The 25,617-nt window shown below is 45.7% G+C and overlaps 1 protein-coding gene across 1 annotated transcript in view; it reads left to right on the top strand.

The window, feature by feature from the left end:
- Positions 1-25,617, top strand: part of LOC128685564 (uncharacterized) — a gene marked incomplete at its 5' end in the record, with an annotated part of 404,172 nt that overhangs the window by 248,734 nt on the left and 129,821 nt on the right. The window contains 1 exon segment of the mRNA XM_070088019.1: positions 18,193-18,320. Coding sequence (XP_069944120.1) covers positions 18,193-18,320 — 128 coding nt within the window.

Below are 25,617 nucleotides of genomic sequence, written 5' to 3'. Positions count from 1 at the left end.
GTGTGTGTATGTGCGTGTGTGTGCGCGTGTGTGTGTATGTGTATGTGTATGTGTGTGTGTGAGTGTGTGTGTGTGTGTGTGTATGTGTGTGTATGTGTGTGTGTGTGTGTGTGTGTGTGTGTGTGTGTGTGTGTGTGTGTGTGTGTGTGTGTGTGTGTGTGTGTGTGTGTGTGTGTGTGTGTATGTGTGTGTATGTGTGTGTGTGTGTGTGTGTGTGTATGTGTGTGTGTGTGTGTGTGTGTGTGTGTGTGTGTGTGTGTGTGTGTGTATACATATGTGTGTGTGTGTACTCACCTAGTTGTACTCACGTAGATGAGGTTGCAGGGGTCGAGTCCAAGCTCCTGGCCCCGCCTCTACTCTGGTCGCTACTAGGTCACTCTCCCTGAACCGAGCTTTATCATACCTCTGCTTAAAGCTATGTATGGATCCTGCTCCACTAATCGTTTCCCAAACTATTCCACTTCCTGACTACTCTCTGGCTGAAGAAGTACTTCCTAACATCCCTGTGATTCATCTGTGTCTTCAACTTCCAACTCTGTCCCTTTGTTGCTGTGACCCATCTCTGGAACATCCTGTCTTTGTCCACCTTGTCAATTCCTCTCAGTATTTTGTATGTCGTTATCATATCCCCACTATCTCTCCTGTCCTCCAGTATCGTCAGGTTGATTTCCCTTAACCTCTCCTCGTAGGACATACCTCTTAGCTCTGGGACTAGTCTTGTTGCAAACCTTTGTACTTTCTCTAGTTTCTTTACGTGCTTGGCTAGGTGGGGGTTCCAAACTGGTGCCGCATACTCCAATATGGGCCTAACGTACACGGTGTACAGGGTCCTGAACGATTCCTTATTAAGATGTCGGAATCCTGTTCTGAGGTTTGCCAGGCGCCCATATGCTGCAGCAGTTATTTGGTTGATGTGCGCTTCAGGAGATGTGCCTGGTGTTATACTCACCCGAAAATCTTTTTCCTTGAGTGAGGTTTGTAGTCTCTGGCCCCCTAGACTGTATTCCGTCTGTGGTCTTCTTTGCCCTTCCCCAATCTTCACGACTTTGCACTTGGTGGGGTTGAACTCCAGGAGCCAATTGTTGGACTAGGTCTGCAGCCTGTCCAGATCCATTTGTAGTTCTGCCTGGTCTTCGATCAAATGAATTCTTCTCATCAACTTCTCGATATCTGCAAACAGGGACGCCTCGGAGTCGATTCCTTCCGTCATATCGTTCACAAATACCAGAAACAGCACTGGTCCTAGGACTGACCCCTGTGGGACCCTGCTGCTCACAGGTGCCCACTCTGACACCTCGCCACGTATCATGACTCGCTGCTGTTTTCCTGACAAGTATTCCCTGATCTATTGTAGTGCCTTCCCTGTTATCCCTGCTTGGTCCTCCAGTTTTTGCACTAATTTCTTGTGTGGAACTGTGTCAAACGCCTTCTTGCAGTCCAAGAAAATACAATCCACCCACCCCTCTTTCTCTTGTCTTACTGCTGTCACCATGTCATAGAACTCCAGTAGGTTTGTGACACAGGATTTCCCGTCCCTGAAACCATGTTGGCTGCTGTTGATGAGATCATTCCTTTCTAGGTGTTCCACCACTCTTCTGATAATCTTCTCCATGATTTTGCATACTATAAATGCCAGTGACACTGGTCTGTAGTTTAGTGCTTCATGTCTGTCTCCTTTTTTAAAGATTGGGACTACATTTGCTGTCTTCCATGCCTCAGGCAATCTCCCTGTTTCGATAGATGTATTGAATATTGTTGTTAGGAGTACACATAGCACCTCTGCTCCCTCTCTTAGGGCCCATGGGGAGATGTTATCTGGCCCCATTGCCTTTGAGGTATCTAGCTCACTCAGAAGCCTCTTCACTTCTTCCTCGGTTGTGTACTGTGTCCAGCACTTGGTGGTGTGCCCCACCTCTCCGTCTTTCTGGAGCCCCTTCTGTCTCCTCTGTGAACACTTCTTTGAATCTCTTGTTGAGCTCCTCACATACTTCATGGTCATTTCTTGTTGTCTCTCCTCCTTCCTTCCTTAGCCTGATTACCTGGTCCTTGACTGTTGTATAACAGTTTCGGGTCAGATTTGGCTTTCACTGCTATGTCGTTTTCATATTTTCGTTGGGCCTCCCTTCTTATCTGTGCATATTCGTTTCTGGCTCTACAACTGCCCTCTTTATTCTTCTGGGTCCTTTGCCTTCTATATTTCTTCCATTCCCTAGCACACTTGGTTTTTGCCTCCCTGCACCTTTGGGTGAACCATGGGCTCATCCTGGCTTTTTCATTATTCCTGTTACCCTTGGGTACAAACCTCTCCTCAGCCTCCTTGCACATTGTTGCTACATATTCCATCATCTCATTAACTGGCTTCCCTGCCAGTTCTCTGTCCCACTGAACCCCGTTCAGGAAGTTCCTCATTCCTGTGTAGTCCCCTTTCTTGTAGTTTGGCTTCATTCGGCATGGCCTTCCTGCTTCCCCCTCCACTTGTAGCTCTACTATGTATACGAAGCTTAAAACCACATGATCGCTGGCCCCAAGGGGTCTTTCATATGTGATGTCCTCAATATCTGCACTACTCAAGGTGAATACTAAATCCAGTCTTGCTGATTCATCCTCTCCTCTCTCTCTTGTAGTGTCCCTTACGTGTTGGTACATGAAGTTTTCCAGTACCACCTCCATCATCTTAGCCCTCCACGTATCTTGGCCCCCATGTGGCTCCAAGTTCTCCCAATCAATCTCCTTGTGATTAAAGTCACCCATGATCAGGAGCTTTGCCCTTCTTGCATGAGCTCTTCTGGCCACTGCAGCCAGTGTGTCAACCATCGCTCTATTGCTCTTGGCCTCCTGCTGTTTTGTGGCGGGTTATACATCACTGGAATTACCACCTTGGCACCTCCAGAGTGAAGCGTTCCCGCTATGTAATCACTTTCTTCTCCGCTGTCTCCTCTCTCCAGCTCATCAAAATTCCAGCGATTTTTGATCAGCAGTACCACTCCTCCACCCCGCCTGTTCCCTCTGTCTTTCCTCAGGATCTGGTATCCCATTGGAAAGATGGCATCTGTTATCATGCCTGTAAGCTTGATTTCTGTGAGAGCTATGATGTCCAGTGATGCCTTTTTGACTCTTTCGTGCCACTCCTCCCACTTATTTATTATTCCATCAGCGTTTGTGAACCATGCCTTTAGTTTCCTTTCCAACACTGTGATTTGGGGGGACCTGTGAGGGTGGGAGACCTGGCAGCATACTGTGGGATTCTATAGCTGGGTGTTGGGTGGAAGCTGTGGGTATGGACTGTTGTGTGTGTGTTGGGATGGTGTGATAGGTTGTGGGGTTCTGAGGATAGTTGTGTGTGTGCTTGCCCTTGCTGCTCTGTTCTGCTCTGACTGACCTCTGCTGGTTCCATCCTTGTCTCCTTTCCTATCTCCTTTCGCTTTTTTGTCCTCTCCCTCAGCTGCTGTCATTCTGTTTGTGTTCTGTCTCTGTCTAGGAACACCCTCTTGTACTCTTCCGAGTATTTCAACCGTGGTTTCTGTTATAGGATCCTGTTCCGCACTGTTTCCGTCCTGAGAATCAGCTTGATCGGTCGGTTTCTCCCCTTCAAGTATCCCCCTATTCTCTGAAAATTTAGTCTCGTCCATGTCTTCTTCACCTATTTCCATGATGATTTTCTGAATCTCCTTTCTTTCTTCCTGCCGTCTTTCAGTGTGTCCTTTTCCCTCTCTCCTGAAGCCCATGGATAAACACTGATTTTGCCCTTTCCTCCTCCCATTGCCTCTCCCTCTGTGACTCTGGATCCTGTCTGTATGTGGTCATTTTCTCCCTTGATTTTTCCAGTGGCTCTTGGTAGCATGGTTGTGCCTCAGCATTCGGCTTATCACCCTCTCCATCTGTACCCAGCTGCTCTTCCCTTTCACTCCTTGGCCCTTCTTGGCAGGTTGATATGACCTTAGCATAATTCATATCTCTTTCCTTCCTGTTCAGCCTCTCAGCTTCATATGCTGTGTCTTCTCTGGTCACTGCCCCTGTAACTCACTTTAGCCTGTTTAACTCAACTTCTAGGACCCTTATCATGGCTACTGCAGTTTCGACTTGTGCCTCCCAATTCTTCATCTCCTTCTCCAGCCTCTTTTACAATTTCACAGAGAGCTCTTTCTCCATTTTTTCAGAAAGCTCTCCTAATTTTCTCTCCCACTCTTGTTCCATTTTTCCACTGCTCCTCCATCCACTTCTCCCTACCAGAACCATTCTCATCTGATCCCTGATTCCTGCGAGTCCCCACCATTTTTTTTTCTTTTTTTTTTTGAGAGAGAGAGAGAGAAGGGAAGGGCAGGAAAGAGAGAGGGGGAGAGTGAGAAGGGAAAGGGAGAGAGAGAGAGTGAGAGAGAGGGGGAAAGAGAGAGAAGGGAAAGGTAGAAGGAGAGAGGGGGAGAGTGATAAGGGAAAAGGGGGAAGAGAGAGAGTGAGAGATAGAGAGAGAGAGAGAGGGGAGGGAGAGAGGGGGCAAAGAGAGGGGGAGAGAGGGGGAAAAGGGGGAGAGAGGGGGAGATGGAAGAGAGAGAGGGGAGAGAGAGGATAGTGGGAGAGAGAGGGGAGGAGGGGAGAGAGATGGGAAAAGGGAGAGGGGAGGAGGGGAGAGAGATGGAAAAAGGGAGAGGGGAGAGATAATGAGTGGGGAGAGATGTTAGAGGGGGAGAGATGTTAGAAGGAGGAGGTGTTAGAGGGAAGAGATGTTAGAGGGGAGAGATGGGAGAGGGAAGAGAGAGAGATAGGTAGAGAGAGATAGAGAGAGAGAGATAAGTAGAGAGAGAGAGAGATAGGTAGAGAGAGAGATAGGTAAAGAGAGAGATAGGTAGAGAGAGATAGGTAGAGAGATAGGTAGTGAGAGAGAGAGAGAGAGATAGATAGATAGATAGAGAGAGAGAGAGAGAGAGAGAGAGAGAGAGAGAGAGAGAGAGAGAGAGAGAGAGAGAGAGAGAGAGAGAGAGAGAGATAGGTAGAGAGTGATAGGTAGAGAGATAGTTAGTGAGAGAGAGAGAGAGAGAGATAGATAGATAGATAGAGAGAGAGAGAGAGAGAGAGAGAGAGAGAGAGAGAGAGAGAGAGAGAGAGAGAGAGAGAGATAGGTAGAGAGAGATAGGTAGAGAGATAGGTAGTGAGAGAGAGAGAGAGAGAGAGAGAGAGAGAGAGAGAGAGAGAGAGAGAGAGAGAGAGAGAGAGAGAGAGAGAGAGAGAGAGAGAGAGGGAGGGAGGGAGGGTTAGAGGGTCACTTCACAGAAAAGTGTGAATTCCTGTGTATGTGTGTGTGTTCATGTGTACTACAGCTTTTACAAGTGCTTGTTCCTGTGTGTGTGTGTGTGTGTGTGCTCCCTCTGCTAATAAATACCGGTAAATACCAGTAATTCTAAAGCTTACCAATACTTCTAACACTTATCGATTCTACTTATAAAATACAGAAAGTAGCTAGGTGGCCTGGTGGCTAAAGCTCCCGCTTCACACACGGAGGGCCCGGGTTCGATTCCCGGCGGGTGGAAACATTTCGACACGTTTCCTTACACCTGTTGTCCTGTTCACCTAGCAGCAAATAGGTACCTGGGTGTTAGTCGACTGGTGTGGGTCGCATCCTGGGGGACAAGATTAAGGACCCCAATGGAAATAAGTTAGACAGTCCTCGATGACGCACTGACTTTCTTGGGTTATCCTGGGTGGCTAATCCTCCGGGGTTAAAAATCCGAACGAAATCTTGTCTTATCTTATCTTATCTTGTCTCAGCTTAAGTGTCTGACGTTATCCCTCACTACCGCTTTACTCCTTGCACTCTCCTCTATGCTATTTCTACTCTAATTCTGGTAATAGCTTGCAGGAGTGAGTGACCAGTATCTAACAGTGATGCAAGACCAGGATTCAGAACCCCACAACATACAGCCTCAATAGGTGAGCAATACTTGTGCTGGCAGCGGTGCAATGGCAAGTTGCCAGATGCTGATGACGTAGTCATCGTACATAGGCCTTCTATCACTATTTTGAAAATTCTTCAAAATAGTGTGTGTGTGTGTGTGTGTGTGTGTGTGTGTGTGTGTGTGTGTGTGTGTGTGTGTGTGTGTGTGTGTGTGTGTGTGTGTGTGTGTGTGAGTGTGTGTGTGTTTGTCTACGTGTGTGTGTGTGTATGTATGTACTCACCTAATTGTACTCACCTAATTGTGGTTGCAGGGGTCGAGACTCAGCTCCTGGCCCCACCTCTTCACTGATTGCTACTAGGTCCTCTCTCTCTCTGCTTCCTGAGCTTTATCATACCTCTTCTTAAAACTATGTATGGTTCCTGCCTCCACTACTTCACTTGCTAGGCTATTCCACTTCCTGATGACTCTATGACTGAAGAAATACTTCTTAACGTCCCTGTGACTCGTCTTAGTCTTCAGCTTCCAGTTGTGACCCCTTGTTCCTGTGTCCCCTCTCTGGAACATCCTATCTCTGTCCACCTTGTCTGTTCCCCGCAGTATCTTGTATGTCGTTATCATGTCTCCCCTGACCCTTCTGTCCTCCAGTGTCGTCACTCCGATTTCCCTCAACCTTTCCTCGTACGACATTCCCCTGAGCTCTGGGACTAACCTTGTTGCAAACCTTTGCACTTTCTCTAACTTCTTGACGTGCTTGACCAGGTGTGGGTTCCAGACTGGTGCTGCATACTCCAGTATGGGCCTAACATACACAGTGTACAGTGTCTTGAACGATTCCTTATTAAGGTATCGGAATGCCATTCTCAGGTTTGCCAGGCGTCCGTATGCTGCAGCAGTTATTTGGTTGATGTGTGCCTCCGGTGACATGCACGGTGTTATGGTCACCCCGAGGTCTTTCTCCCTGAGTGAGGTCTGTAGTCTTTGTCCATCTAGCCTATACTCTGTCTGCGGTCTTCTTTGCCGCTCCCCAATCTTCATGACTTTGCATTTGGCAGGATTGAATTCGAGAAGCCAGTTTCTGGACCACATGTTCAGCCTGTCCAGGTCTCTTTGCAGTCCTGCCTCATCCTCATCCGATTTAATTCTTCTCATCAACTTCACATCATCTGCAAATAGGGACACTTCATAGTCCATTCCTTCCATCATGTCGTTCGCATATATCAAAAATAGCACTGGTCCTAGAACTGACCCCTGCGAGACCCCACTCGTCACAGGCGCCCACTGTGATACCTCTTCATGTACCATGACTCTTTGCTGCCTCCCTGTCAGGTATTCCCTGATCCATTACAGTGCTCTCCCTGTTACATGCACCTGATCCTTCAGCTTCTGCACTAACCTCTTGTGGAGAACTGTGTCAAAGGCCTTCCTGCAGTCTAGGAAAATGCAATCAACCCACCCCCCTCTCTCGTGCCTTACTTCTGTTACCTTGTCATAAAACTCCAGGAGGTTCGTGATACAAGATTTGCCTTCCATGAACCCATGCTGGTTTTCATTTATAATCTTGTTCCGTTCCAGGTGTTCGACCACTCTCCTCCTGATAATCTTCTCCATGACTTAGCACACAATACATGTCAGAGACACAGGTCTGTAGTTTAGTGCCTCGTTTCTGTTTCTTTTCGTAAATATGGGGACTACATTTGCTATCTTCCATTTCTCAGGAAGTTGCCCAGTTTCAAGGGATGTATAGATTGTCGTTAGGGGCACGCACAGCATCTCTGCTCTTTCTCTAAGGACCCATAGGGAGATGTTGTCCGGTCCCATTGCCTTTGAGGTATCAAGGTCACTTAGCAGCTTCTTCACTTCCTCCTCGGTTGTTCGTATGTCATCCAACACTTGTTGGTATATTCCCTCTTGATGTTCCCTTCTGTGCTGTCTTCCCACAGCCCTTCCTGTCTCTACTGTAAAAACTTCCTTAAATCTCCTGTTTAGCTCCTCACATACCTCCTGATCATTTCTTGTGAGTTCTCCCCCTTCTGTCCTTAATCTGATCACCTGGTCTTTGACTGTTGTCTTCCTCCTGATGTGGCTATACAACAGTTTCGGGTCAGTCTTGATTTTTGATGCTATGTCATTTTCATACTGTCGCTGGGCCTCCCTCCTTACCTGTGCGTATTCGTTCCATGCTCTGCGACTGATCTCTCTATTTTCGTGTGTTCTCTGCCTTCTGTACATTTTCCATTCTCTATTGCACTTTGTTTTTGCCTTCTTACACCGTCGGGTAAACCAGGGGCTCGTTCTGGTCTTCCCGTTGTTTCTGTTGCCCTTGGGAATAAACCTTTCCACTGCCTCCTTGCATTTTGTTGTTACATATTCCATCATTTCGTTTACTGGCTTTCCTGCCAGTTCTCTGTCCCACGGGACCTGCCGCAGGAAGTTTCTCAACCCTATGTAGTCCCCTCTTTTATAGTCAGGCTTTTCCCATTCAACTCCTGTTACTCTCTCCACTTGCAGCTCTACTATATATTCAAAGCACAGAACCACGTGGTCGCTAGCTCCTAGGGGACTCTCATATGTGATGTCCTCAATGTCTGAACTGCCCAGGGTGAACACAAGGTCCAGTCTTGCTGGTTCATCCTCCCCTCTCACTCTGGTAGTGTCCTTAACATGTTGGTGCATGAGGTTTTCCAGCACCACGTCCAACATCTTGGCTCTCCATGTTTTGGGACCCCCATGTGGCTCCAGGTTTTCCCAGTCAATCTCCCTGTGTGTGTGTGTGTGTGTGTGTGTGTGTGTGTGTGTGTGTGTGTGTGTGTGTGTGTGTGTGTGTGTGTGTGTGTGTGTGTGTGTGTGTGTGAGTGTGTGTGTGAGTGTGTATGTGTATGTGTATATGTGTGTGTGTGTATGTGTGTGTGTGTGTGTGTGTGTGTGTGTGTGTGTGTGTGTGTGGTTTTGTGTGTGTGTGTGTGTGTGTGTCTGTGTGTGTGTGTGTGTGTGTGTGTATGTGTGTGTGTGAGTGTGTGTGTGTACTCACCTAGTTGAGGTTGCGGGGGTCGAGTCCGAGCTCCTGGCCCCGCCTCTTCACTGATCGCTACTAGGTCACTCTCCCTGAGCCGTGAGCTTTATCATACCTCTGCTTAAAGCTATGTATGGATCCTGCCTCCACTACATTGCTTCCCAAACTATTCCACTTACTGACTGCTCTGTGGCTGAAGAAATACTTCCTAACATCCCTGTGATTCATCTGTGTCTTCAGCTTCCAACTGTGTCCCCTTGTTATTGTGTCCAATCTCTGGAACATCCTGTGTATGTGTGTGTGTGTTAGTTAGTTACCATTTGGTCCTAGGCACATGTCGATTAGACACTAGGCCTGTTGTATGTGCATGCGTGTTTGTGTGTGTGTGTGTGTGTGTGTGTGTGTGTGTGTGTGTGTGTGTGTGTGTGTGTGTGTGTGTGTGTGTACTCACCTAGTTGAGGTTGCGGGGGTCGAGTCCGAGCTCCTGCCCCCGCCTCTTCACTGATCGTGTGTGTGTGTGTGTGTGTGTGTGTGTGTGTGTGTGTGTGTGTGAATGTGTTTGTACTCACCTAGTTGTACTCACCTAGTTGAGGTTGCAGGGGTCGAGTCCGAGCTCCTGGCCCCGCCTCTTCACTGATCGCTACTAGGTCACTCTCCCTGAACCGTGAGCTTTATCATACCTCTGCTTAAAGCTATGTATGGATCCTGCCTCCACTACATCGCTTCCCAAACTATTTCACTTACTGACTACTCTGTGGCTGAAGAAATACTTCCTAACATCCCTGTGATTCATCTGTGTCTTCAACTTCCAACTGTGTCCCCTTGTTACTGTGTCCAATCTCTGGAACATCCTGTCTTTGTCCACCTTGTCAATTCCTCTCAGTATTTTGTATGTCGTTATCATTTCCCCCCTATCTCTCCTGTCCTCCAGTGTCGTCTGGTTGATTTCCCTTAACCTCTCCTCGTAGGACATACCTCTTAGCTCTGGGACTAGTCTTGTTGCAAACCTTTGCACTTTCTCTAGTTTCTTTACGTGCTTGGCTAGGTGGGGGTTCCAAACTGGTGCCGCATACTCCAATATGGGCCTAACGTACACGGTGTACAGGGTCCTGAACGATTCCTTATTAAGATGTCGGAATGCTGTTCTGAGGTTTGCTAGGCGCCCATATGCTGCAGCAGTTATTTGATTGATGTGCGCTTCAGATGTGCCTGGTGTTATACTCACCCCAAAATCTTTTTCCTTGAGTGAGGTTTGTAGTCTCTGGCCCCCTAGACTGTACTCCGTCTGCGGTCTTCTTTGCCCTTCCCCAATCTTCATGACTTTGCACTTGGTGGGATTGAACTCCAGGAGCCAATTGCTGGACCAGGTCTGCAGCCTGTCCAGATCCCTTTGTAGTTCTGCCTGGTCTTCGATCGAGTGAATTCTTCTCATCAACTTCACGTCATCTGCAAACAGGGACACCTCAGAGTCTATTCCTTCCGTCATGTCGTTCACAAATACCAGAAACAGCACTGGTCCTAGGACTGACCCCTGTGGAACCCCGCTGGTCACAGGTGCCCACTCTGACATCTCGCCACGTACCATGACTCGCTGCTGTCTTCCTGACAAGTATTCCCCGATCCACTGTAGTGCCTTCCCTGTTATCCCTGCTTGGTCCTCCAGTTTTTGCACCAATCTCTTGTGTGGAACTGTGTCAAACGCCTTCTTGCAGTCCAAGAATATGCAATCCACCCACCCCTCTCTCTCTTGTCTTACTGCTGTCACCATGTCATTGAACTCCAGTAGGTTTGTGACACAGGATTTCCCATCCCTGAAACCATGTTGGCTGCTGTTGATGAGATCATTCCTTTCTAGGTGTTCCACCACTCTTCTCCTGATAATCTTCTCCATGATTTTGCATACTATACATGTCAGTAACACTGGTCTGTAGTTTAATGCTTCATGTCTGTCTCCTTTTTTAAAGATTGGGACTACATTTGCTGTCTTCCATGCCTCAGGCAATCTCCCTGTTTCGATAGATGTATTGAATATTGTTGTTAGGGGTACACATAGTGCCTCTGCTCCCTCTCTCAATACCTATGGGGAGATGTTATCTGGCCCCATTGCCTTTGAAGTATCTAGCTCGCTCAGAAGCCTCTTCACTTCTTCCTCGGTTGTGTGCACTGTGTCCAGCACATGGTGGTGTGCCCCACCTCTCCGTCTTTCTGGAGCCCCTTCTGTCTCCTCTGTGAACACTTCTTTGAATCTCTTGTTGAGTTCCTCACATACTTCTCGGTCATTTCTTGTTGTCTCTCCTCCTTCCTTCCTTAGCCTGATTACCTGGTCCTTGACTGTTGTTTTCCTCCTGATGTGGCTGTACAACAGTTTCGGGTCAGATTTGGCTTTCGCTGCTATGTCATTTTCATATTGTCTTTGGGCCTCCCTTCTTATCTGTGCATATTCGTTTCTGGCTCTACGACTGCTCTCCTTATTCTCCTGGGTCCTTTGCCTTCTATATTTCTTCCATTCCCTAGCACACTTGGTTTTTGCCTCCCTGCACCTTTGGGTAAACCATGGGCTCATCCTGGCTTTTTCATTATTCCTGTTACTCTTGGGTACAAACCTCTCCTCAGCCTCCTTGCATTTTGTTGCTACATATTCCATCATCTCATTAACTGGCTTCCCTGCCAGTTCTCTGTCCCACTGAACCCCGTTCAGGAAGTTCCTCCTTCCTGTGTAGTCCCCTTTCTTGTAGTTTGGCTTCATTCGTCCTGGCCTTCCTGCTTCTCCCTCCACTTGTAGCTCTACTGTGTATTTGAAGCTTAAAACCACATGGTCACTGGCCCCAAGGGGTCTTTCATATGTGATGTCCTCGATATCTGCACTACTCAAGGTGAATACTAAGTCTAGCCTTGCTGGTTCATCCTCTCCTCTCTCTCTTGTAGTGTCCCTTACGTGTTGGTACATGAAGTTTTCCAGTACCACCTCCATCATCTTCGCCCTCCATGTATCTTGGCCCCCATGCGGGTCCAAGTTCTCCCAATTGATCTCCTTGTGGTTAAAGTCACCCATGATCAGGAGCTTTGCCCTGCATGCATGAGCTCACTCTAGCCAGTGTGTCAACCATCGCTCTATTGCTCTCGTCGTACTCTTGCCTTGGCCTCCTGCTGTTCTGTGGTGGGTTATACATCACTGCTATTACCACCTTGGGACCTCCAGAGTGAAGCGTTCCCGCTATGTAATCACTTTCTTCTCCGCTGTCTCCTCTCTCCAGCTCATCAAAATTCCATCGATTTTTGATCAGCAATGCCACTCCTCCACCCCCCCTGTTCCCTCTGTCTTTCCTCAGGATTTGGTATCCCGTTGGAAAGATGGCATCTGTTATCATACCTGTTAGCTTTGTTTCTGTGAGAGCTATGATGTCCGGTGATGCCTCTTTGACTCTTTCGTGCCACTCCTCCCACTTATTTGTTATACCATCAGCGTTTGTGTACCATACCTTCAGTTTCCTTTCCAACACTGTGGTTTGTGGGGCCTGTGAGGGTGGGAGACCTGGTGGCATACTGTGGGATTCTATAGCTCGGTGTTGGGTGGAGGCTGTGGGTATGGATTGTAGTGTGTGTTGGGATGGTGTGATAGGTTGTATGGTTCTGAGAATAGTTGTGTGTGTGTGCTTGCCCTTGCTGCTCTGTTCTGCTCTGACTGACCTCTGCTGGTTCCATCCTTGTCTCTTTTCCTAGCTCCTTTCGCTTTTTTGTCCTCTCCCTCAGCTCCTGTCATTCTGATTGTGTTTTGTCTCTGTCTACGAACATCCTCTTGTACTCTTCCGAGTATTTCAATCGTGGTTTCTCTTGGAGGATCCTGTTCTGCACTGTTTCCGTCCTGAGAATCAGCTTGATTGGTCGGTTTCTCCCCTTCGAGTACCCCCCTATTCTCTGAAAATTTACAATCTCGTCCATCTCTTCACCTATTTCCGTGATGATTTTCTCAATCTCCTTACTTTCTTCCTGCTGCCTTTCAATGTGTGTCCTTTCCTCTCTCTCCTGAAGCCCATGGATAAACACTGATTTTGCCCTTTCCTCCTCCCATTGCCTCACCCTCTGTGACTCTGGATCCTGCCTGTATGTGGTCAGTTTCTCCCTTGATTTTTCCAGTGGCTCTTGATAGCATGGTTGTGCCTCAGCATTCGACCTATCACCCTCTCCATCTGCAACCAACTGTTCTTCCCTTTCACTCCTTGGCTCTTTTTGGCAGGTTGATATGACCTTAGCATAATTCATAATTCCTTCCTTCCTGTTCGGCCTCGCAGCTTCATATGCTGTGTCTTCTCTGGTCACTGCCCCTGTAACTCGCTTCAGCGAGTGTGTGTGTGTGTGTGTGTGTGTGTGTGTGTGTGTGTGTGTGTGTGTGTGTGTGTGTGTGTGTGTGTGTGTGTGTGTGTGTATGTGTATTTGCCCATATGTGATTACTGGGGTCAGATTCTAGCTGCCGGCTACTCTTTCCAGATTCACTCTTTCCTTTTCTTGTGGGCCCTATCATACCTATTCTTAAGACTCTGTAAGAAGGCTGCCACCACCACTTCTTCATCGAGGTCATTCCGCTTCACAGCAACCCTGAAACTGAAGAAATACTTCCTGACATCCCTGTGACTCGCCTGCGCCTGCGCCTGAGTCAGAGGGTGGTAAACATTTGTCAGTTCAAAGGACAAAAACACTTCAGACAGAACCACACTGATGATGATTCTGTCTAGTTCGACCTGCAACTGGGATCCTTTGTAGCAGATGAAGACTCAGCTTTTCGACTCATCTCTCTATGTTTATATGTTATTTTTGCGGGAAGAGGAAAAGAGAAGTACTGCTGAAGCAGGTTTCAGAGGAAGAGAGGAGACGCCCAGAGAACATTTACCAGCTGACACTGGAGGTGTACCTGTACCTACACAAATAACCCGCACATAAAAGAGAGAAGCTTACGACGACGTTTCGGTCCGACTTGGACCATTGACAAAGTCACACTAACCAGAAGTGGAGCAGGACGGCTATATATAGGCAGGAAGAGGTGGTGGTAGTAGTAGTAGTAGTAGTAGTAGTAGTAATTGTACAAGAATGGTATATAATACCGACAAGATGAAATTAAGACACATGCACAACACCCGGGCATCCCCATCGTAGACGTTTCGCCATCCAGCCAGCCACTGGATGGCGAAACGTCCACAACAAAGACAACCAGACACCGCACATGTGTCTTAATTTCATCAGTAGTTGTAGTAGTAGTAGTAGTAGTAGAAGAGGTAGTAGTAGTGGTAGTGGTAGAAGTGGGAAATAAGGAGGACGAGCCAGTCAAATACAAAGGAAGGGGAACACTGCAAGAGAGCTAGGTGCCCACTGGCTGGCTAGATGGCGAAACGTCTACGATGGGGATGCCCGGGTGTTGCGCATGTGTCTTAATTTCATCTTGTCGGTATTATATACCATTCTTGTACTACTACTACTACTACTACTACTACCACCACCTCTTCCTGCCTATATATAGCCGTCCTGCTCCACTTTTGGTTAGTGTGACTTTGTCAGTGGTCCAAGTCGGACCGAAGCGTCGTCGTAAGCTTCTCTCTTTTATGTGCGGGTTATTTGTGTACCTATTCGTGGGTCAGCGCCTCCGCTGCCCGGTCTGTCACTAGGCCTCCGGTGGCATCAAACTGAGAGTTTTGGTGGGTAGCTGCCCACTTACCCTCCCAGACCGGGTTTTTATAGTTAAAAAAAACCGGGTTTGACATGGCACCTTAACTCAATTTTTTTTATTTATTATAATGTGGACATAAAGAGTTATAGTAATATAGTTCTGAATCTTTTATTTATGTTTTTTTTTTATTAATTGGTCAAAATACAGTATTTAAAAAATTAAACAGTAAAGTCAGTGTATACATTAATACTGCGCAGTATAGCTCAGGTTTAAGTAAATTAATAACCGAATATAGATCATTTTAATGAATAATGAATTTTTACATATAAAGTGCAAGCATATTAGAGTACAGTACTTCAAGGTATTTCAACTCTGAAATATAAATTTATAATTAACTATACATTATTAATAGAAGTTTGTTATAACACTGCTGAGTGAAGATTGTTACTGAGTACATACCGTGTAGTGTCTACCAGTCGTCGGCTTGACTCTTCAACAGCCTGTCAGACCTCATAAGTTCCTCATTGTTGTCATGACACAGTCTCTTTAGTTTGAAGTTTCCCAGGAGTAGAGCAGCTGCTCAGTAGAACAGCTGCTCAGTAGAGCAGCTGTTCTACCCTGAAGCAGAGCTGCTGCACGACTGCTTAGTTCAACCATGATAGAATAAAATTAACTTGAATCCAAAGTGGTAGATTTTTCTGCTGGTGTTTCACCAGTTTCCACCACTTGGCAGGGAAGAATTTTTCTGTTGTTGCTGTTGATGGCGTCGTCACTTATTTAGAACATTTATCCTGAGGGTTTATTAATAAACCCAGAGGGACTGGGTTTTTTTTGTGTGAGCGAAATCCGGATTTCTAAACATCCGTAGCATCAGCCCTAGGAAATGTTTGGCCTGGGAGGAGCAAATCATTTGATGGGGCAGGAAATGGGCATGGAAGGTAGGAAGGATGGAGAGAGGGAAGGAGAGATGGTAGGAAGGATGGAGGGAGGGAAGGAGAGATGGTAGGAAGGATGGAGGGAGGGAAGGAGAGATGGTAGGAAGGATGGAGGGAGGGAAGGAGAGATGGTAGGAAGGATGGAGGGAGGGAAGGAGAGATGGTAGGAAGGATGGAGGGAGGGAAGGAGAGATGGTAGGAAGGATGGAGGGAGAGAGGACTGGAGAGGTAACACGCCGGTGGAGGGTGTCCAAAAGTCCACATAAGGAAATGATTCTGGGAATTGAGCAAGTCGCAAGAAGGAAATGACCCTCCGGTCGCATCGGAAATATTTTGATGATGAAGGTTGTAGTCTGTTAGAAGATTATCACTGTTATTTGTACTTTTCCCACTCTACACTTTCTTTATATTTACTTTTGTCTTCCATTTTTGGTTTTATATATATATATATATATATATATATATATATATATATATATATATATATATATATATATATATATATATATATATATATATATGCATTTAGAGAAATTCCTTGTTTCTTCATTGTGTAGTAGTCACGAAAGCGCTTGGAATTTCTCTATTCTTTCAGAGTGGTTGTTTTGCATATTCTGAAATCACCTGTTTACTGTGATCTTATTATATATATATATATATATATATATATATATATATATATATATATATATATATATATATATATATATATATATAGAGGTACCACCTCTTGAACTATGGTGGGGACCCTCATCCTCAGAGAAAAGAATAAACTTACTTCAGGGAAAACTCAAGGTTCTCCCCGGAGCTGTTTAAATATTGTCTTCTCCTCCCCCCCTCCTCTATATTCTATGTAGACTTTATTTAAAGACATAATACATTGACAAAAATACAATAGAGAGTAGAACAACATAGATGCAATAATTGCAAACAAGCAATACAAGATGCAAAATAATCACGAGGAAGTTGAATGATAGATCTAGGCCTTTCATGCTGCAATCAGCACATCATCGGGAGCTTGCAATGTTGCAGAAATGAGTAGGAAATCTAAATAGACACGGTTAAGGGAGCGACTCTAGCTAGAATGAGATGGCATCAAGCAGACCAGTGCCAGGTGCCAGAAAGATGAAGGCAAGGCATTATAACAGTAACAGTAACAGCATATAGAAGATAATCAACATTAAATATTTAGTAATAAGTCAGCGACCACAACATTAGTGAAAAGACAACTGTCACCATCGTGCCGTCACACTTTGTATCGTATTATTATAAAAGACTTTAAAAATCTGATGTCAATTATATCTGGCGTCTATCAGGCATCGTGCACAATCTGGACTGGCGTCAGATTCCTAACAGAACTCGTTGGACTGTCGTAAATCCAGCTCTACACTGACGAACTGAGTATCATTTGCTGCTCCCACTCGACCTCATGGATAAACCAGCATTTACCTGAGGGATATTGGGCCAACCTCTGGAAACAAGAGGGTTTTTACCCTTTTTGCTGCTGCACCATTTTCTTTGTATGCGATGAAATTTTCCCAGCTGATAGACGCCAGATATCTTTGAGATCAGAATATTAAAGTCTTTTATGATGATAAGATACAAAGTTTGGCGGCAAGTTGGTGACAGTTGTCTTTTCACTAATGTTGATGATCTTCTATATGCTGTTGCTGTTAATGTTATAATACCTTGCATTCATCTTTCTGGCACCTGGCACTGGTCTGCTTGATGCCATCTCATTCTAGCTAAAGTCGCTCCCCTGACTGTATGTTCCTGAACTTCCTACTCATTTCTGCAATATTGCAAGCTCCTGATGATGTGTTCATTGCAACAAGAAAGGCCCACTGCTATCATTCAACTCCCCCATGGTTGTTTTGCTCACACAAACACACACACACACACACACACACACACACACACACACACACACACACACACACACACACACACACACACACACACACACACACACACACACACACCATGAAAATTGATCCTGGGTCAATATCTCTCTGTCAGGAACAAGTGTCTTACCCTCGGTTATCTCTCCTGCAGGAACAAGTGTCTTACCTTCGGTTATCTCTCCTGCAGGAACAAGTGTCTTACCCTCGGTTATCTCTCCCTCAGGAACAAGTGTCTTACCCTCGGTTATCTCTCCTGCAGGAACAAGTGTCTTACCCTCGGTTATCTCTCCTGCAGGAACAAGTGTCTTACCCTCGGTTATCTCTCCTGCAGGAACAAGTGTCTTACCCTCGGTTATCTCTCCTGCAGGAACAAGTGTCTTACCCTCGGTTATCTCTCCTGCAGGAACAAGTGTCTTACCCTCGATTATCTCTCCTGCAGGAACAAGTGTATTACCCTCGGTTATCTCTCCTGCAGGAACAAGTGTCTTACCCTCGGTTATCTCTCCCTCAGGAACAAGTGTCTTACCCTCGGTTATCTCTCCTGCAGGAACAAGTGTCTTACCCTCGGTTATCTCTCCCTCAGGAACAAGTGTCTCACCCTCGGTTATCTCTCCTGCAGGAACAAGTGTCTCACCCTCGGTTATCTCTCCCTCAGGAACAAGTGTCTCACCCTCGGTTATCTCTCCCTCAGGAACAAGTGTCTCACCCTCGGTTATCTCTCCCTCAGGAACAAGTGTCTCACCCTCGGTTATCTCTCCCTCAGGAACAAGTGTCTCACCCTCGGTTATCTCTCCTGCAGGAACAAGTGTCTAAGCTCCTGGACCAAGCTCAAGATGTCGCCCATGTTTGGTTGCATCTGTCCCATGGATCGCCAGAAGCGCAAGTGTGAGAGGATTTTCCGCAGAGTACACAACAACCCTTGTGTGGGTGAGTACCCGGCGCCCACCCCTGCATAACCCACACCCGCCCACCTCTCCTCCGACCCCACCGCACCCCCGCACCCACTACCCTGCTCATATCCCGCTCCTCGGCCCACGGTGCTTACACGCCCATCCTACTCCAGCTGAAGTTTCTTCTGAGAGACTTTACTGGTGTCTCGTCTGAGAGACCTTGCTGGTGTCTCGTCTGAAAGACCTTAGTGGTGTCCCTTCTAAGAGATCTTACTTCTCTTTCTTCTGAGAGAAATTACTGGTGTCTCGTCTGAGAGACCTTACTGGTGTCTCGTCTGAGAGACCTTACTACTGTCTCTTCTCAGAGACCTTACTGGTGTCTTGTATGAAAGACCTTACTGGTGTCCCTTCTGAGAGATCTTACTGGTGTCTCGTGTGAAAGACCTTACTGGTGTCCCTCTGAGAGATCTTACTGTTGTCTCGTCTGAGAGACCTTACTGGTGTCTCGTTTCATTTAAGGTGTTCCCCTGGACGGTCTCCTGTCCACATAGTTGAGTAAAAATAACTTGGTTGAAAAAATGCTTCTCGGCAACTCCGCCTCTGGGTTGGTGCGGATGTCAACTGTAATGGCGTTGCTGATGGTAGCCTGGGATAGGCAGGCTTCTATCTTAGAACCTTCCTTCATCATTCCTTCTCGTTATTGTAGCCTTCCTTCTATCTTGTAACCTCATGGCCTTCCTTCTATCCTGTAACCTCATGACCTTCCTTCTATCCTGTAACCTCATGGCCTTCCTTCTGTCCTGTAACCTCATGGATGACCTTCCTTCTATCTTGTAAACTCATGGCCTTCCTTCTATCATGTAACGTCATGGCCTTCCTTCTATCCTGTAACCTTATGGCCTTCGTTCTGTCTTGTAGCCTCATGGCCTTCCTTTTATACTGTAACTTCATGGCCTTCGTTCTATCTTGTAACCGCATAGCCTTCCTTCTATCTTATAACCTCATGGCCTTCCTTCTATCTTGTAACCTCATGGTCTTTGTTCTATCTCGTAACCTTATGGCCTTCCTTCTATCTTGTAACCTCATGGCCTTCCTTCTATCTTGTAATCTCATGACCTTCCTTCTATCCTGTAGTCTCATGACCTTCCTTGTATCCTGTAACCTCATGGCCTTCGTTCTATCCTGTATCCATATAGCCTTTCTTCTGTCTTGTAATCTCCTCTGGTGTAGCCTTAATTCTGTCTTCTAGCCTTCTGTAGTATAGCCTTTTATCATGTGGCTTTCCTTCTATAATGTCTTCGTTCTCTGGTGTACTATAGCCTTCCTTCTATGGTGTAGCCTTTTTACTGTAGTGTGGCCTTCCTTCTATAGTGTAACCTTCTTTCTATAGTGTAGCCTTCCTTCTGTAGTGTGGCCTTCTTACTGTAGTGTAGCCTTCCTTCTATAGTGTAGCCTTCTATAGTGTAGCCTTCTATAATGTAACCTTCCTTCTGTAGTGTATCCTTTCTTCTACAGTGTAGACTTCATTCTACAGTATAGCCATCCTTCTATAGTGTGGCTTTCCTTCTATAGTGTAGCCTTCCTTCTATAGTGTAGTCTTCATTCTACAGTGTAGCCTTCCATATACAGTGTAGCCTTCATTCCATAGTGTAGCTCTTCTTGATTTTCAGTATTCCACGTTCCACACGATAGCTATTGCTATTGTGCTTCTGTCTTCTAGGAAGCATCTCCGATATCCACATCTAGCGGCGTCTAACAATTCCCGTCGTCTAAGATATCCAGCTGTATAGAAATGTCCAATTTACACTGCTTTGAAATTCCCTTTTATAGAAACTCCGGCCAGGAAATTTTGTCCCATGGTAAACCATTTCAAACGTTCACATCTGGCTCTGCCTCGGAATTCACACAATCCCAATATATGATTTTTTTTTTTTGGTGTTACGTAAGGCATGTTAGGTGGGAGGATCGTGGAGTGCTGTGTCTCTGAAGCATATAGAAAATTTCCACTGTCTCGGTATCTGAGCATCGTTGGAAATGCTTGGTGCAGCTTGTCCCGTGATAGCTTCTTCCTTGGGTAGCATTGAGAATGGGTTGGGCAAATATTTTCGTTAGTGGGTTTGAGTTTGAGAAAGACTTGCCCAGCACGAGCCAGTACGCCTGCTGCGGTGTTCCTTCTTTCTTATATTCTTACATTTGCTGGAGTTGCATTTTGGAGGAGAAAGAAGAGGGGTAAGAGAGAGAGAGAGAGTTGGGTTTAACTTTTAAAACGCTAAAATCCAGCTCTTGGGCTTGCATCGAGTGGGATTAGCCATTTGAGATTACCTGTCTGTACCGGCATGAGCTGTGCTATGCTCTGTGCTATGCCGTCTCTAGTAATTATTCAAATGTATATCCGTTTTAACTTTCCAGTGATTGTAGCACTTACTGTTATCTCTCAGATCCTACTCCAGTGGCTGTAGCACATGCTGCTACCTCTAAGATGCCACTCCAGTGGCTGTAGCACATGCTGCTACCTCTAAGATGCCACTCCAGTGGCTGTAGCACATGCTGCTACCTCTAAGATGCCACTCCAGTGGCTGTAGCACATGCTGCTACCTCTAAGATGCCACTCCAGTGGCTGTAGCACATGCTGCTACCTCTAAGATGCCACTTCAGTGGCTGTAACACATGCTGCTACCTCCAAGATCCCACTCCAATGTCTGTAGCACTTACTGTCTCTTCTAAGGTTCCCTTTCCAGTGTTCTTCCTGTTTGTGTTGGGGATACCTTCAAATATTCTTTTTCTTCACTTCTTTTATGTTCAGCTTACAACCGTGGTAATGGTTCTCGTTTTATGATCTTGTGTGTTGTTATCATGTCTACTCTTCTCCCCGTTAGCCAACAGGAGTATTTTTAGCATTCTTGTCTAATCGTAACTCATTTTTTCAGTTCTGGGAGTCAATCTGTAGCATATTTTTTGGGCCATTTTAATTTGTATCGTCCGAATTTATATTTTGTGAAACTGTTCCACCCGTTGCATATTCCAGTTTCTGCCTAGCATACCTTGTGGAGTGAGTGTTATGTATTTTACCATTCATGTGTGTGAAGGTTGGTAGTGTAATGTGTGTGTTGTTCACTGCTCTAGTTAAGTGATCTTCCAGTGAGAATCTTTACGTATTCACTCCTAGGTAAACTCATTTAGTTCATTAATAAGTTATCACACAGTGTAAAATCTTCGAGTGTTCTGTTATCATTTGTTATAATCTGTATTCGCTGTCTTCCATGTCCACTACACCTCACTTATCTACACTATTATCCATCTGTGGCGTCACAAAGTCAACTTATCTAGATCTTCTTGTAGGGATTTATATTCTCTTTTCCTACAGTACGGCACTTTAAACGTAATGACTTTCTCGTACATCTCTGTTTTTTGTGATATCGAATTTGTTAATGCTGTCTGGGGGACCTTCCAGCCTCCGGCCTCAAATATCTCGTTGCTTGGAGATTACACTTTAAGACCCCTACAAAAATACTTTAATAGCAAGGATTATACAGGAGGCAGTTCAGATGAAGACTCCCACATAGATGAACTGTTGGGACTTAGTGATAAATTCTCCTTAAAGACCTTCCTTCTCATAGCTCCAATACTCCCCCTCCAGCGGCCTTCCTTCTCCCCTCCGTCCTTCCCCTGTCTCCTTCCTTCTCCTGCTTATTATTCCCTGTTTGCAATATTTATCAATATATACATTTTTTGGGAAAGAATTCTTCTGCTTGTTTATCGTTCATGTCATATTGCTTCACTTTTGTCTCTAATATTAATGAAGGATTTTTCTCTTATTAATATTGATGGTTTGAATATTATATCAGTATGTTTTATTGTGCTTATGTCCATTATCTGTGTACGTCCTTCTTGTGTACGTCTTTTCTGTGTACGTGTTTCCTGTATGCGTGCTTCCTGTGTGCGTGCTTCCTGTGTACGTGCTTCTTGTGTACGTGCATCCTGTATACGTGCTTCCTGTGTACGTATTTCCGGTGTACATGTTTCCTATGTACATGTTTCTTGTGTACATGCTTCTTGTACATGCTTCCTGTGTACATGTTTGTTGTGTACATATTTGTGTACATGCTTCCTGTGTACATGTTTGTTGTGTACATATTTGTGTACATGCTTCCTGTGTACATGTTTGTTGTGTACCTACTTCCTGTGTACATGCTTCTTGTGTACATACTTCCTGTGTGCATATTTCCTGTGTACTTGCTTCCTGTGTACATGCTTCATGTGTACATGTTTGTGTGCATGTGTACATGCTTTCTGCGTACATGTTTCTTGTGTACATACTTCCTGTGTACATACTTCCTGTGTACATGCTTCTTGTGTACTTGTTTCTTGTATACATCCTGTGTACATGCTTCCTGTGCACATACTTCCTGTGTACATGTTTCTTGTGTACATATTTGTGTACATATGTACATGTTTCCTGTGTACATGCTTCATGTATACATGCTTCCTGTGTACATGCTTCCTGTGCACATACTTCCTGTGTACATGCTTCCTGTGTACATGCTTCCTGTGCACATACTTCCTGTGTACATGTTTCTTGTGTACATATTTGTGTACATGCTTCCTGTGTACATGTTTCTTGTGTACATACTTCCTGTGTACATACTTCCTGTGTACATGCTCCTTGTGTACATGCTTCCTGTGTATCTGCTTCCTGCGTACATACTTCCTGTGTACATGCTTCCTGTGTACATACATCCAGTGCACATACTTCCTGTGCACATACTTCCTATGCACATAAATAATGTGCACATAATTCCTGTGTACATACTTCTTGTGTACATGCTTCCTGTGTACATTCTTCCTGTGTACATGCATGTGTACATGCTTCTTATATACATGCTTGTGTACATATTTCCTGCGTACAAATGTGTTTATATGATTCCTGCGTACATGCATTTTGTTTACATATTTCCTGCGTACATGCTTGTGTACGTGTTTCCTGCGTACATGCTTTTTGTGTACATGCTTCCTACGTACATCTTGCGTACATGTTTGTGTACATGTTTCCTGCATGTATGCTTCCTGCGTACATGCTTGTATACATGCTTCCTGAGTACGTGCTTCCTGTATACATGCTTGTGTACATACGTTTTGGGTACATGCTTCCTGCGCACCTGTTTCCTGCGTACATGCTTCCTGCGTACATCCTTGTGTACATTTGTCACTCTGGAAATCTGTGTCTTTATATGGTGATAAGGCACGCTGTGTTATATATATATATATATATATATATATATATATATATATATATATATATATATATATATATATATATATATATATATATATATATATACATATATATATATACATAAAAGAAAATTTGGTTGTGGGCGGATTTCACATAACCACTTTCTTCCTGAGTGTGGCTTGTTGGGCGTGAGGGGAAGTAATATCCAGGAGAGGGGAGTGCTCTCTCTCTCTTTCTCTATCTATCTGTCTTTCTATCTATATATCCATCTATCCTATCTATCTATCTTTCTCTTCTTCTCTCTCTCTCTCTCTCTCTCTCTCTCTCTCTCTCTCTCTCTCTCTCTCTCTCTCTCTCTCTCTCTCTCTCTCTCTCTCTCTCTCTCTCTCTCTCTCTCTCTCTCTCTCTCTCTCTCTCTCTCTCTTTCTCTCCTGGATATATCATGTTTGCTGCACCCTGACCGCAGCCGCCCAGCAGATGCCGCACCCAACACATCAGACAATAGCTTCTTGGTTGGCCACTCACGAAGACACTCTGGCCCCTCAAGAAGACACTCTGGCCCTCTCCCTCGCTCTGCCTGACAGGGATCTGCTGTACTCTGCAGAGGGTGCCAACTCTCTGTCGGGGTGCCTGCACGCAGTGTTGGCACCACTGATGGGCTCTACCAACTCATTGCTAGGGTGCCGGAGTGCACACGGTGTTGGCACCATCCTAGGGGCACTCACGATGCACTCGGACAGAGCGAGGGAGTATGGTCCTCTATGCTTAATGAATGGCACAATGGCATTAATTGGCTTCTCACTTATAGCTGAAAAAAGGCTTTGATGGGGACTCTGGTGCGTTACGTAGAGGGAGGAATAATACCAGGATGTGTTGTTGGTTAATGTGTTTACATCAAAGCCTTTTGGAGGTGCTGTCAGTAGGGAGGAGTGTGTGAGACGTTACTGGAGACTACCCAGCTTAACCTCACTATACAACCTTTAAAACACACTCAGGGGTATCTCCAGTGTTCTCCCTCATCTCTCTCTCTCACCCTCTCTCACTCACTCTCTCTCACTGCTCTGCATCTTTCATCCTCTCTCATACTTTTTTATTTTTCTTCAGATTTTCTTTCCGCTCTTCTGCCAAAAAGGGTTTTTGGGTATTACCATAGACGCCAAAAATGGGACTAACTTTCACAGTAAAAAGAAAAAATCTCCAGTTCAGCGGAAGTTTAAGTGGGAGTTGAAATGCATTGACAGAGGAATTTCAATATATTCTCCCGTTTTTGGCGTGTTAGTCTAGTTGTCTCAACAGCAGCGACAACACGACCACGGTCACTGCTCTCTCTTTAGCCTTTTTTAGAAGAACATCTTACATTTTTTTCTTTATTTTTTCTGTGTATGATAATGTTCTAGACCTGGGTTGTGTAGCTGCACCGAGTGTTCATATATAACGCACCACCACCACCGCCGCACCACCGTGCTCTTTTCTTGACCCCTCGAGCACCTCCCCACCACTACTGTACAGTGGAGCACAAGCCGCACCTCTCACGTCTGTTAGATACGATTTGCACAACCCTCCCCCAACCACCACCTCCCCGCGCCCGCCCCACCTCACGTCTGTTTAGAGAAACGGGAGAGTTGATGCTTCCCGTTTGTAGCAGCACAAGTGCACCACCAGTCAGCCTGCCTGTTGTTCCTGTGTACTACCACCGGCTACGTACCACCACCACCAGTCATGTACCACAGCCACCAGTCACGTACTACCACCACCAGTCACGTACCACAGCCACCAGTCACGTACCACCACCATAAGTTACGTATCTCAACCACCTACCACATACAACCACCACCACCAGCCACGTAGTACCATCAATCACATGCCACCACCACCAGCCATGTACCATCACCACCAGCTGCGTACCACTACCACCAGCTATGTACCACTATCACCAGCCACGTACCATCATCACCAGCCACGTACCACCACCCACGTACTAACACCAGTCACGTACAACCACCACCAGCCACTTACTACCACCACCAGCCACGTACTACCACCACCAGCCAAGTACCACCCCAAACCACGTACCACCACCAGTCACGTATCAACCACTAGT

Source organism: Cherax quadricarinatus, chromosome 23 (genome assembly GCF_038502225.1).
Source record: "Cherax quadricarinatus isolate ZL_2023a chromosome 23, ASM3850222v1, whole genome shotgun sequence".
Lineage (NCBI taxonomy): Eukaryota > Metazoa > Arthropoda > Malacostraca > Decapoda > Parastacidae > Cherax > Cherax quadricarinatus.
This window is presented reverse-complemented; position numbering and strand designations above follow the sequence as displayed.